This window comes from Lissotriton helveticus, chromosome 3_1 (assembly GCF_964261635.1).
Source record: "Lissotriton helveticus chromosome 3_1, aLisHel1.1, whole genome shotgun sequence".
NCBI lineage: Eukaryota > Metazoa > Chordata > Amphibia > Caudata > Salamandridae > Lissotriton > Lissotriton helveticus.
Window position 1 is genome coordinate 1,477,744,135 of NC_136061.1, and position 13,824 is coordinate 1,477,757,958.

At 39.9% G+C, this 13,824-nt stretch overlaps 1 protein-coding gene across 1 annotated transcript in view; it reads right to left on the minus strand.

The window, feature by feature from the left end:
* Positions 1–5,437: 5,437 nt before the first annotated feature.
* LOC144823523 (cytochrome P450 27C1-like) overlaps positions 5,438–13,824 on the minus strand; it is a 232,565-nt gene continuing 224,178 nt past the window's right edge. Inside the window, exon 9 of the mRNA XM_078682109.1 lies at positions 5,438–7,699. Within this exon, the coding sequence (XP_078538235.1) occupies positions 7,583–7,699 (117 nt within the window). The 3' untranslated portion in view covers positions 5,438–7,582. The remainder of the gene's footprint in view (positions 7,700–13,824) is intronic.

Genomic DNA, 13,824 nt, shown 5'->3' on the forward strand with positions numbered 1-13,824 from the left:
TTGGTGGGGGGTGGGGGGGGGGAGTTGATAAAATAACATCAATCTCTACTGAAGCGTATGCAACTATCCTTGGCTCAGACACAGATAATTGTTTTGTTAGCTGTACCGATTATTCCTATTTTAAAAGGACAAGGTTCAAGACTATCCGAGCCGCGTATAACATTTGGTCTGCCTTTTCAAGAAAAGTTGGCCTGGGAAGGTTCAATAGGTATACTAGGTTGTATAAGAACAGAACCTGCATTGATCTTTGCTGACACAACTATGGCAGAGTGGGCATCTAAGGGGATTGTGAAAATTGGGGATCTGCTTTGTCAAGAGGGGGGTCTGCAACAATTTTCAACACTGGAGGCTAAATTTCATATAAATAGGAGTAGTTTTTTTTAATATCTCCAGGTACGCAGCTTTCTAAATAAGAGGAAAGGGGGGGCTATAGGATTTAATAAAAATAACATTATGGAGAATATTGAAAGAGGGGGGGAGTGCTCAATTCGTAGTTTTTATGCAGCTCTGTTAGCAACCAAGTCGGATGACTTGGGAAAACATGGCGATAAATGGGCAAATAAGTTAGAGATTGAGGCAGACTTGTTTCATAATTCTTTAGACCTGGGGCATTCAGTATTGTGCTCCGCTTCACTGCAATCTCAGCATTATAAAACACTTTTTTTGTTATATTTTACTCCGGCTCGAATAGCACAGTGGGGAGGGACCTCCGGGATAGCATGCCCACGGTGTAACGCTTTAGAGGCAGATAGTGTACACATTTTTGCTACCTGCCCCCTGCTTCATACACTCATTAAGGGTATCGAAGACTTCCTGGTTGGTACGCTTGACACTATACTTACCCCTCCTTTGATATTACTTGGAGTTAGTGCAGAGGGCGATAGTGTATACGAGGAATTTGTGTTTGTGTCTATGGCAGTCTATAGACTCGTGATAGCGAGAGCATGGTTGGATAAAATACCTCCGGTGATGCAACAGTGGCTGGCCACTCTTCTCGCTGTTTATAACCTAGAAAAAGGCATTTATGCTAGGAAGGGCAGAAGAGCGAGGGAATTAGGAAAGAAAATATGGAAGCCAATTGCAGACTGGAAAGAGGGTATGGCTAGTGATTGAGTGTATGAATTTGATTTTGTATAAACATTTTGTTGTATCTTTGTTAAGCATTGTAATATTGTGCCATGGTTATTTTGTTTTTGTGCTAATGCTGATGTATTACTTTACTTGCTTTTTTTTTGTATTGTGCTGTGCGTATATCTAAAAAAACAATAAATAATTTTTTTTTTAAAGGAAGACCTTTGATGACCCTGGAGGGTTCCAGAAACCCTCTGTGAGCTCAAAAACACCATCAATACATGTGATCGAGATTGATACAGGGAACACAGCAAACTATTAGGAAAACAACAATACTGAATAGTCTGCAAAGGCACTCTACAACAGGAGAAGCATTAAAGAAAAAAGGGAAAACACAACAAAATGCAGAATGCAGGCATGCTCAAACCAAGCAGCAATGGTAACCCTACTGCCAAGGAAGTTGAAAGGCAAATGAACCTTGGAAGCACTCACTCTATATAGTTCTAGTGTCCTGATTTGCCCAATATATCTGCCTAATTGAGTAGGCATTTGTCTTGTTCCCAACCTCCACAGACCGTTACTCTACACCCTATAACAACCCCCTCTCAGCCCCTGTACTCTCTGCCTGACTGGTCTTCTGCACATCATGGTAAGGTGAGTACTAAGATGCTCAGTATTCTGATTGTCCCACTCACCTGTGCCATTTTTATCCTCCTTTTGCTGAGTCCTGACACTGTGGTTAACTTGAGTGGAGTCCTGCTTGCCCAGGAGCCTATATGCATCAAAGTCTTGTTCCAACCTTAGCGTGGTTGTGGTTGCAGCTGCACTGGTTTTTGCTGGTGGCGTCCAGTCATCCAATTTTCTGGGTCATCCTTCTGCAATCTGATCAGACATGTGAGAGACTGGTAGACCTTTTCATTTGGCTCCAGTTCTGGATATGCATATTTAGTCAATGGAGGTAGCTATACAGAATATTGCCCAAAAATAAATCTGGCTGAGAGGATAGCACAACCGTGTGCAAAAAGTTAACCGAGTCTTAAGATAAAGTGTAAAATACCACTAAAATCATATTTAAGGGACATCTGATATTTCAACCCCAATGCATAGGGTCTGGTATTTTTCAATGGCAGTCGTCACAAAAGAGTTGGAACTTCTCCCCTACCCTATGTTGGGGCTCAACTTCAGTCACTTCCTTTACTGATTAAATACATGTTGGTACCCAGAAGGTTTTATTGTTTCTTGAAGTAGTGTATATGACATTCTAAGTACCATCTCTACAGAAACTTAGGTTGCTTTTCTACAATTGATTATTGAGGGTAATTCACTGGTTTAGGAAACCCGAGCGACTGATCACAATAATCTCCTGCTTCAAATTGATGATTTATTTTGCTTGAGTTTTAAGCCATGTTTGAAAGACATTATGGTAAGCACGTTATATGCAATGAGTTCATGGACCTAAAGCAGTGGAGCTGTGATTCTTTTTCCTACATAGCCCAATCTAAGAACTTAGCAGTGGCTAGGCCCACCTAATCGAAAGTTATCTTACAGTTAACACAGTAATCTTGACAGCATGGTCCATCTCTTACCCTAGATTTGTGGTTGACATCAGTGATGCTGGTCACTGGGTGACAAACACATTGACAGGCACCAATGCACATTGATCAGAAGGTGGAAGACCTTCAGTTTTTACAGGGCACGACATATTAGAAGCAGTAAAATGCCAGATTCTGTGGGTGTTCCCCATCATTGTAGTGTCAGCCAAAACATCAACAACATAGGAATATATGTTGACATATGCATTTCTGATTTCCGCCATTGAAATAGAGACACCCTAGTACTCTGATATACAGTATTATTAGTTGTTTATATAGCACCACATTTCCTAACATTGACTTACACAAGGGATGTCATAAGCTTGAAATGGGTGAGAAATCTCTCTATATTACAATATTCTCCGCTCACGGGCTCCATGTTCAAGGGCTGTTCAAGTGCAGTCAGCTCAGTTTTGGGATCTTATCTGTGGCTGAGATCTATCACAAGACCATCAGGGAAATCAACTGCTCTGTTATTAATTGCTTCAATTACAGCAATGATATCCTAGTGTTTGGTCGAAGTAAAGAAGATCACGATCAAGCATTATAGAAGTGCTGTTAGCACTTGAACCTATGTATTTTGAAATACTGGGACACATTTGTGTGTCTTTACAAGACTGCAGAGGCGGGGCCTGATTGGGACTTCGACAACCCTCCAACTTCCCGATTTGGCTACCAGCCTCTTGTATTCAGCAAAGTTCCGCCTTGGTTTCTATTTCATCATGGGTGCCTGAAATGAAGGGTCAGATGCATCAATGCACAATGGGCACAATGCGCTTGGGCTACAGGCTGAGAGGCCTGCAGCCAAAGGAGGGAGACAGAAAACCTGGTGGCTTTATCATAATATTCAATTGTTTTAATGCTCTATATTCTTTTTAACTAGAGTTAATAGATTTTCAATTGGATTTTATTATTGCGTAAATTGATAAGAGGCTACTACTTAACATAAGGATCTTGCCACTCTAAAAAAAACCAGTAAGTGGCCCTCTAACCATTACTAGCATGTCTCGGCAACAGCCTCGCTCGAACTTTTACACTTAGTAAAAACATACCACGAAGAAACAAACCATCCCTTAGTACTTTGAGGCTAAATATAATGAAATGCAGTTAGAGCAGAAGTATTACACCTATTGGTTCTCACTCTGAGATAGAAGCTTTAGTCTTCGGTCCCCTAACAAACCATATAAGAACATCATCAGCCATCTCAAAACCTGGTAGCGGGCCTTTCACATCCCAGAGGCCTATGGCAGCCCAAAGGGCACCACTGCTGGGGGTGAGAAAAACAGTGTCACATCTTAGTAGTTGCTGTTTTTCTCTCACCCTTTGACACAACACAGTACAGCACAGAACATCAACTTTGACTGGGCTGAGGCAAACCCAACTTTGTAATTCATCCAAATGGAGTACACAGCGGTTGTATGTTTTATCCGTCCAGGCAGCACAATATCAAAGAGTATCCAGATCACATCCAGCCGTGCAGATTCCAACTTTTTTAGAATGCCTGATGTGTAAAATGGCTTATATAATCAAAGGCATGTGTTTACATTTTAGTGCATTGTGGTTCAAGGATGAGGGGGAGATAGAGGTTGAGTGGGGAGAAGGAACACCTGTGCATGGTTCAAAAAGGCTGAATATGTTACACAATCAAGGCGAAACCTTTGTCGGAGCCCTCACTTAAGGATGTTCATGCTTTTTTAGGTCTCGCCTGCGTTGCAGCGCATGCGCTGTTTCGCCTTGGCGAGAACTATTGTTGTTGCTTTTGTGTCCTGCTTCTCTGGAAGCAGAGTTGGTGTCGGCATTAGGCCCTGCTCACCCTGACTGCATATTTTGCGAGCCTGGCTCGGGCTTTTCATGAAGCATTCTCGGCATTTGTTGGTGTCCGCCCTGTTCATTAGGCCCCACCCACCGAGCTCGGTTTATTTATTTATTTTTTGAAACTTTAACACTGAGCGCGGCGTCCTGTTCTGGGTCATTGTGCTCGTTGTAAAAAAAATTAATTCCTGTTTTTATGAAGAGGTAAATACCATATGTGTATCATTGGTGAGTATAACCCCGCACGTCTACCATTTGTTCATGTACATCCTGCTGAGTGACTCTAAGGGCAGGCTCTCTCATCCGGATACTGGAAGGGTCTAGGATGCCTACCATTCATATGGAGAGAATGCAGCAGGAGCCTCCCTGTTGACTTTAGTGGGCATGGTGGAAAAACTGCGCATTCCTCATAACCTAGCCACTAGTTCATGAATCACTGAGTGAAAGCAGCACACTACTGGCATTGTAAATGACAATGCCTTTTATTTATCTGTTTTCAAAACCAACACATAGATAAAAGGTTTGTCCTTTACAATGCTAGTAGATCAAAGTCACGGAAATGCGAGACCTATTGCATTGCAATGCTTGTTTTCACGGTAGGGGCTTCTACACAAGTGTCTTGGCAGAGCCTCCCTTATTTTCAAAGTCAGACAGAATCCCTACATACGCTGGTAAAAGAAAAAAAGAGACCAGCAAGCCAAACAACTAAACCAAGATCTTCAATTATGTTTGTTATGACGCAAGACACAACACTTTGGGTTCTGTTCTCCATGTCTCTTCACACTGGGAGCAGGTAAAGCTATCTGGCATTCACTTACTGATAAGAACGCTCACTCACAACGAGTATTTAAGCACACTAATGTCATTTCCTGCATGCGATCTTATAATATAGGCTATTTCGGTATTTTGTTGATCACTCTTGCCACAAAAAAAGAAAGAAAAACAAATACCACTACTCACAGTTAGTATGTGAAAATCCAATGGTTTCTTTATTTTCCCTAAGATACATTCGACCCCCACTATACAGGGCAGAGAAATCTTTGAAAACATCTTTAAAAACATTATTGTTTAAAAATCTAGTATTTTGTACACTCAGTACAAAAAAGTAAGTATGACAGAGTAAGTAAACACGGTGTTCTCAAATCACATTTTACGATTCTGCCCCTAAATTGTTGCATTGTGAAGCACAACTAATCTGGCTGAAAGAATGGAACATAAAAACTAGGATTGCTTGCTCGGTAGTCTGCAAATTGCATTCGGCCTTACGGTCAGTAAAAAGACGTCCGACCAGCATACACATGGATGAACTCTCTCCAAGTAATGGCGACATAAATGCTTTTCCCCATCCAGGGTCATAGTCTAGGAACTCCTTGTGATCCCCCACAAGCTCTGTGAGAGCACTCTATGGGATTCAGTATCTGAACATATGAGAATCGGATGTCCTCTACTGACCAAAAGGCGGCATACATCTGGTACACTACTGAGCAAGCAGAAACAATTTTTCAGGGCATGCCCCATAAAATATATGTTGACTTGAAAAAATATCTTGTTTCAGAATTCCCAATTCCTTTCACTTCTTATCTGTAGTGTCCCTAAAACAGTACAATCATACTTTGGTCTGAAAAAACATATGTGACAGACTAACCTGAAGTAGCACCTACAATTATGCTCAAACTCCAAAGTCAAGATTCCATTTTCTCAATGTAGAAAAGAAATGAAGTTATTTACCACAGTACATATATGCTGCTATGTGCTGAGTGGAGGCCTTTCAACTTCGAGATAAACTTTTGTCCAATTAAAATTACTCAAGTATAGGATTCTGACAGAAATGTGAGCGACATTCTGGAGGGGTTTAGCCAACACCTCATCAAGTACATGGTGTCTAGAGAACGTCCATGTGCAAGTACACCAGCCTAGCTCGGAAAACCTCAGTTCAATGTAAGGTGCAAGCAAGTTGCAAGATAGCAAGATAATTGAAGAATGCTGTTCGTTGCCTTGCAGATTCACTCTTACAACTAAAGACATCACATTCTAACTGAAAGGCTAAACTTAGAGATGAGTTGGGGTTCCCTACTTATTCATGCTAAATCTTGTTTTTAGCAACCTTGTGAGGAATTAGTTTACTTACTGATGATCAACAAACATGCCCCCAGCGGAACTTACCCTTGAAGATTAAAAAAAAATCTATCCTTGTGCAGAGCAATAGGAGCGCATCAGGTGAACCCCTAGAGAACAATTGCTCATAAGAGCCAAGCACTCTTTGTTCTCTGTTCAGAAATGTGACTGCTACATCGATTCCGGTGTACTTCATTTGGAGGAAAAGAGAAGGATGTACTGTCAGATGTTCATTGGATGGGCAGACGGTAGGAGAGGGCATTGGGCTTGCGAGAGAGATGTATAATGGGCCTCTAGTCTCAATTTACACAAAATATCTTGGCAATGTACTTTTATTCTAATCCCTTGGAGGTAGCGTTTCCACATCATTTTTGACCTTGAAGAAACTGAATGGGCCAAGCAATGACTGTGGTAGTAACCTACTTCAGAAGTACGAAATCCACGAACTACATAAACCGATCCTTTTTTTCAGGATGTTACCACACAGACTGCCCTTGAATAAAATCACTAAGGTGGCCATAACGCATTCCCTACATCAGTAAACAAAGCAATGACAAAAAAAGCTTATTAAAACAACAAAATATGATTGCTCTGACTTGACAGCAGCATCTCCAAGGAATGAATATCAAAACATATTAACCCCCCCTTCAAACAGTCCCATGTCAGATTCTATATACAAGTGTTTGCGGATACTCTTCTTTATTACCACACAGTCTAAAAAAAGTGCCAGTTAATTTCCTAAATCTGACATGCTAACATCTTACAGCTATACATAGACAGTCCATTTATAATTTTAAAAATAAACAAGTAATGTCTTGTGATTTCATCTAGAATGATTTCCAGGTATGTAGAAGGGAAGTCCGAGCATCTTTCCAGTGGGGAAGTGTAGAAGGGAAGTCCGAGCATCTTTCCAGTCCTCTGGCAGATCGTAGGCAGGTCAGTGAAGGACCCCACCTTACAGCAGGCCACCAACATGTTTGAAGGCATCAGTCTCACTTCCGGTCACAGAACCTCACGTTGATGGAGTCACCAGGGGCTAGAAGTCCGTGGGTTTTTGCCTTAACTTCTTTTGTTTTTGGAGAAGTCTTGATCTCAAATTTCTGGAGCAGCTGAAAAAAGTGACAGATGCATTTGTTGAAATAAAGAGTACAAAATGGATGGTGCCAAAATTGCTCTGTAATGCCTTTTGTAGATTTTATGTTTTTATGAGTTCTAATGTAACCAACTAATGTGTTGGGTTAATAGTAGTCTGAAACCATTATGTCCATCACCAAATATGTGGATCTATAGTTGTTCAGATGTACAATTTATGTCACCTGTTTCACACTAATTCACAAGGGCCCTAATCGTAAGCTAATCAACACAAGATTAATGTACATACAATTAATACAAATTAGAAGGTTTTATATTGTTAGCCGTTATCCTTAAATTCTCCCTCCTGTGCAAAGGATGACAACCACCTACCCTCTCTAAGTAACAAATAGTATCGCTAGAAATCCAACCTCAGCACGCATGGCTTTAACATCATTTACAACTGTAAAATAGTAATATTTGGTATGATTATAAGTATCTGCTTCCCACCATGATCATTCTCAATCCCAGAAATGCCAATATAAAGGCTCACATTTGTCATAACAAAAAATCTAGAATCAAGTGGGATGAAAAGTTACATACTTTTAATTCGTTATGGATCATGAGTTTCTTATTTGAGCATCAGAATATATCAATTTGCATGATCTCAAAACACATTTTCATAGCTGGAATTTAAAAATTTGGAAATCAACTATTGAAATACCCTTCCAAGTAGAAAAACAGAAACAGAATCAATTTGTAAAGGTATCAGCTATTAACTGGCACTGCTCCTTTAAATTCAACTGCCCCCGAATGCCCTAGAGTATCAGTCAAAAATACAATTTTAACTATAAATCCCAAGTATCAATCTAATGAACTAATTTACAAAAATATGCCCCTTGCTTAACGTGGTTGTTTATGACTTCGAAAAGGACACCCGTAATGGAGAAGGAAAATGTGACCGCTAATCAATTTTTTGCAGCTTGTCGTATTGTAGATTGACATGTCATGCACTGTCCTCCAATGATGTCTTGGGTTCAGAATATTAGACATTCTTTAGTTAGATTATTGTATGTGTCCCCTCCCAATAGGTGTGCCTGCTTAATCAAGTGAAGTAAAGTAAGAAAGGCTTAGTAAAGCCGACTATCAAGTATTGTTTTACCATTCACAATGCAGGTGGGTGGCTACACCTCGCCAAGCTAGAAACAGTGGTTACAGGTAAGTAACATTTTATGTCTACAGGATGTATTGATTTGGGTCACATCCGTTATTGCATGAATTTCCCCACAGTAGTGTTTAGTGAAGTTATGAGCAGACAATCAAGTTGTATCTATGAAAATGTCCACTAGTGTGATATTGCCAAGGAAATTCTTGGTGACTCCTTTTTGCTATGTTATACAAACCTTAAATGTCTGTGAGCTCCCTGTTTGCATGCATAGCAGTGCATTGCGCAATCCATCTCACTATGCTCCCTTTGAAATAGCTGTGCAGGGTGGGTGGGAACAGAGGAGTCAAATAACTATTTTGTTTTGCATAAAAGCTTAAGTTGTTAATGTACCATGTGAATGCACTTATTATAATTAGTGAATGCAGTATTTATTTGCACTCTTTCGAAGATTGCAGGGGAAAGGTGTAAATTTACCAATCGGATTGAGAAGAAAAAGGTAATAAAACCTTTGGAAAGAACCATGGGCTTGTACATATGGCTCCGTTGTCTTTGTGGGCTTGGGTGAAAAGTTTTTCGAGGAGCAGAACATTGGTTTTATTAAGGCATGCAATAAGCAGAAGCATAATTGCTCAAAACGTGTACTTTGTCTCGTTAAGACTGAGATCCCAAGTTAGCATTAGATGGGATAACTCTCCTTAACCCTTTAATGGAAGCTTTATTGATTGCAATTTTCAAAAGTAAAATGAATTACATGTTTTGTGAATATGCAGGTAGTGCCAACAAATGCATACAGATGTAAGAGTAGGCAAGGCCTGCTTTAACAGAAAACAGGGGTGAAATATATATGTAATAAATATGCAGTGAGTGAGGCTACATTAGTTTGTTCACTGCAATGAAGAAAGCATTTTATTCTCTGCATAGCTTGCCCATATTGTGGGGTGGGGTGCGTCCAAGGAACGAACCCGATGTCAGAAGAAACCTTTATGTTGGAATCTGCGTGCTGATGCCTTGTGGGTTTTAGCAAAGTGAGAAAGTCATTAGTTAAACGAAAACCAAAACTCCTGAACTAAAAACCTGTAATAGTCTGAGCCCAACACTAGATGGCAGGAAAGTGCGCAGGATGAGATCCACAACAGCATGCACTGCACGCGAAGGTCTACCAGTAACATTTCCTTCTCCATTATGGAATAGTCAAAGCATTAAGAAAATAGAAACATATCCCTCAAACCTGGACATGGGTAAACCAAGAGGATAGTAAGGAAACAGTGACACTCCAATCACACAGGAAGTGATAAATCTGCAAATCTTAGCGATTGTGACATTCATCATGAGATCAGCAGTCTCTGTTCTGGAATGATTTTTTACTTGTTTAAGAACGGGGAAGTCACATTTACGATAATATGCAGCAATCAAAATCACTATCCATCTAGCAATGGACTATTTTTGAAGTCACTAAACCATTGTAGATATATGAGAGAACTGTTTTTGTGGATTAGGAATCTATGTATTTGCCACGTTTCATGGAAAATTTAGGGCTTTTCTTTCACGGGTGATGCTGGATTCAAGAATTAATTTAATGAAATGCACCAAATGCGTTCCCCCTTCTACTAGTACGGTGGGACCAGTTTGTGAATTGCAACTTTCTTTTGCAGACCACTTTTATTTACCCTGTGCCTAATTCCTGTTTCACAAACTTCATCCTTTATCCGATCCCCTAAAAACCTCCAGGACAAAGCTGTGATCCTGGCTGCCATCCTATTCTGTAACTATATCTGCATGTGCAGTGCCTGCTGGGACTACCATCTACTCCCAGAGTCACAGTTCTCCATCTCACATTACCTATACTCTCTTGAACCCATGCTCTCCCTGTACACATGGGGGAAAGATCTTGATCTCATACTAAACAATGAACTTGATGCAATGTTTTTTTCATATGGCTAAAATATAATTCTGCACTAACTTTGCTGAGGTTATCGCTCAGAGCTGCAACATTTTATGCAAGGATAGACTGTAATGCTCTAGTGGTGGCAAAGCAGAGTGATCTGTAAAATGGCTGATCACATTTCAGTTCTCTAATTGGATATTATTTATCCCATCGAGCTGCTAGCATTCAATATAGTCACCAGCCCCATTTTTAATATCAAAACTATTTTAATTTATATTACCGATGATTCTTCCAGTCTCTTGCAATGTGTCAGTACTTGAAATAATTTCTGTCATCTGCTTACAGTTATCCAATGTGCTACTCCTGGGGGACTTTAACATCTGGGAAATTATTCTGATTGCTCACGATCACAATTTTCTAGACCAACCCATATTGACGATCATATATTTGATTTAATTTCTTTCTGGCTGTTTTTGTATTGTGGTTCAGGATACCTTTCAACTTGTGAAAATACCACTACATGAACGCTTTCCACATCTGGCTTCCCCTCTGCTTACACTAAAAAGCGAGCTGTCCAAGAGCCTGGGAAGGTTGAACATTGGCTCACCACGACACGAAAAGGTATTCCATCTTTACCAAATTCAAATAAGCTTAATTCGGCAATTCATGTCATAAAAGCATTGTTACATAGAATAAAATGTATGAGAATAAAACAATGAGTTAAAAAAGATATATTTTAAAAACATGCACAAGTAATCATACAAGAGATTAAATCATCCTAATACATTAAGAAGACAAGTTCATAAGATAAAAGCAGCCACAGGGAACAATGAAGGCTGTAAAAAAAAGCCAAAGCTCAGGGATAAGGTACTGATGTCGATTTCTACGAGTGGACATGAATCCAAGTTTAACAATTCGCAGACAGTATTTGTGTTCTTATGGTCCACATCACACTCAAGAATTTGGCTACCGGGATTCCTTAACGGGGAGATGCATCAATACACAAAATTCTCAGGGCAAGACTACTTTGTCTGGTACCGAAATTCCTGCAGGTCTGCACAAGCCATAATTCGTGAGGGCCAGCGTAGGCAGAGCAGACAAACAATACATGGGAGTAAGTTTCTTCTTGATCGGGGCAAGTTGGACATTTGCTATCATCTAATGTATCCCATTTTACAGTGAAAGGCTTTAATGGAAAGGAACCCACTCTGAATTGGAAATTGTTTGCAATCAAAAGGTTTTGATATTGCGTCCCAATAGTGCTTAAGCCTTGGCCAAAGTTTAAATGTTACAAAACTCCCTGTCAGCGTTGTATTACCACTTTTTCTAATGGTATTTTGTTCAACCAGATCCCAATATCTTTCCTTAATAACGTCTCTTAATGGAAACTGGGTACTAGATAGGATTCCGCACAGGTTCAGCAGACCTATACTGATCAATGATTCAGAAAAAGTGAGCAACCCAGTTACACCCTTGAGGGCTTGGGTAATTAAATGAAAAGGTAGGGAGGCCTTCAAGGGATATAGTTCAGGAGAACAATCAGTTATTCAATGTCAATTGCGGAGAAATTAATTAACCAAATGTGTAAATCATATAATCAAATTGTAAACACATTGAAACATATAAACATATAAACAACAAAACACACAGGTGTATATAAAAAGAATTTTATCAAAAAGTTCATTAAATCAGCAATAAATCAAAAAAGCAGGTATGGAGATGCTGGTATAAATGACGTGATAGTACAATAATCAATACCACAGCAAAACCTAAAAAGAACATCTATCTCAGAAAACAAAGTGAATCAAACACTGTAGAGATAAGATGAAGGTCGACGTTTCGGTCTCTTTACAACAAATTTATCGAGACCATCCTCAGGACTGATGACATTAAAACACTGCTGTAAGCTGTGCTGTAATCAAATGAACTGAGATACCACAGTGTTGGTCTCAAAAAGGATTTTAACGTTGTCCCCCGGTAAGTGCCTATGTATAGAGCATAGCCGTCCCTCAGGCTAGAACGCTGAGAGTGTGATGATCGATCAATTATAGATGGCTGAAGGCTCGCAGGAATAAATGCTCCGTGATGTGCAAGCCAGGGATATGAGATCCTCTTATTATCCGATATCTGTATCCACGCACACGTAGTCTTTTAGGTTGAAGCAGTTGTCCAACTGGTAAACACAGAGCGCTAGGACACTTCGTTGCTGAGGTTGCTGGAGTATAGAACACGGTCAAACTTAATTTGGCTGGAAACACGGGAAAAGCCGTCGTGTGCGTGGATACAGATATCGGATAATAAGAGGATCTCATATCCCTGGCTTGCACATCACGGAGCATTTATTCCTGCGAGCCTTCAGCCATCTATAATTGATCGATCATCACACTCTCAGCGTTCTAGCCTGAGGGACGGCTATGCTCTATACATAGGCACTTACCGGGGGACAACGTTAAAATCCTTTTTGAGACCAACACTGTGGTATCTCAGTTCATTTGATTACAGCACAGCTTACAGCAGTGTTTTAATGTCATCAGTCCTGAGGATGGTCTCGATAAATTTGTTGTAAAGAGACCGAAACGTCGACCTTCATCTTATCTCTACAGTGTTTGATTCACTTTGTTTTCTGAGATAGATGTTCTTTTTAGGTTTTGCTGTGGTATTGATTATTGTACTATCACGTCATTTATACCAGCATCTCCATACCTGCTTTTTTGATTTATTGCTGATTTAATGAACTTTTTGATAAAATTCTTTTTATATACACCTGTGTGTTTTGTTGTTTATATGTTTATATGTTTCAATGTGTTTACAATTTGATTATATGATTTACACATTTGGTTAATTAATTTCTCCGCAATTGACATTGAATAACTGATTGTTCTCCTGAACTATACTGATCAAGGCATCTTTAATGTCACATAGCTAGCTGATTTTATGAAAGTGATCCGCCTTAATAATATCCCCAAGGTCATCAGCACAGGTAGCCAGTTCCGGGGTGCACCAGATTCTGCGCCAATATAAGATTGGGCGTAGCCTATCTACATCTACTGTAGTGAGGATAAGGGGTTAACTGCAGACATGCTATTTTAGCATAAGTGAGGTTTATGCTT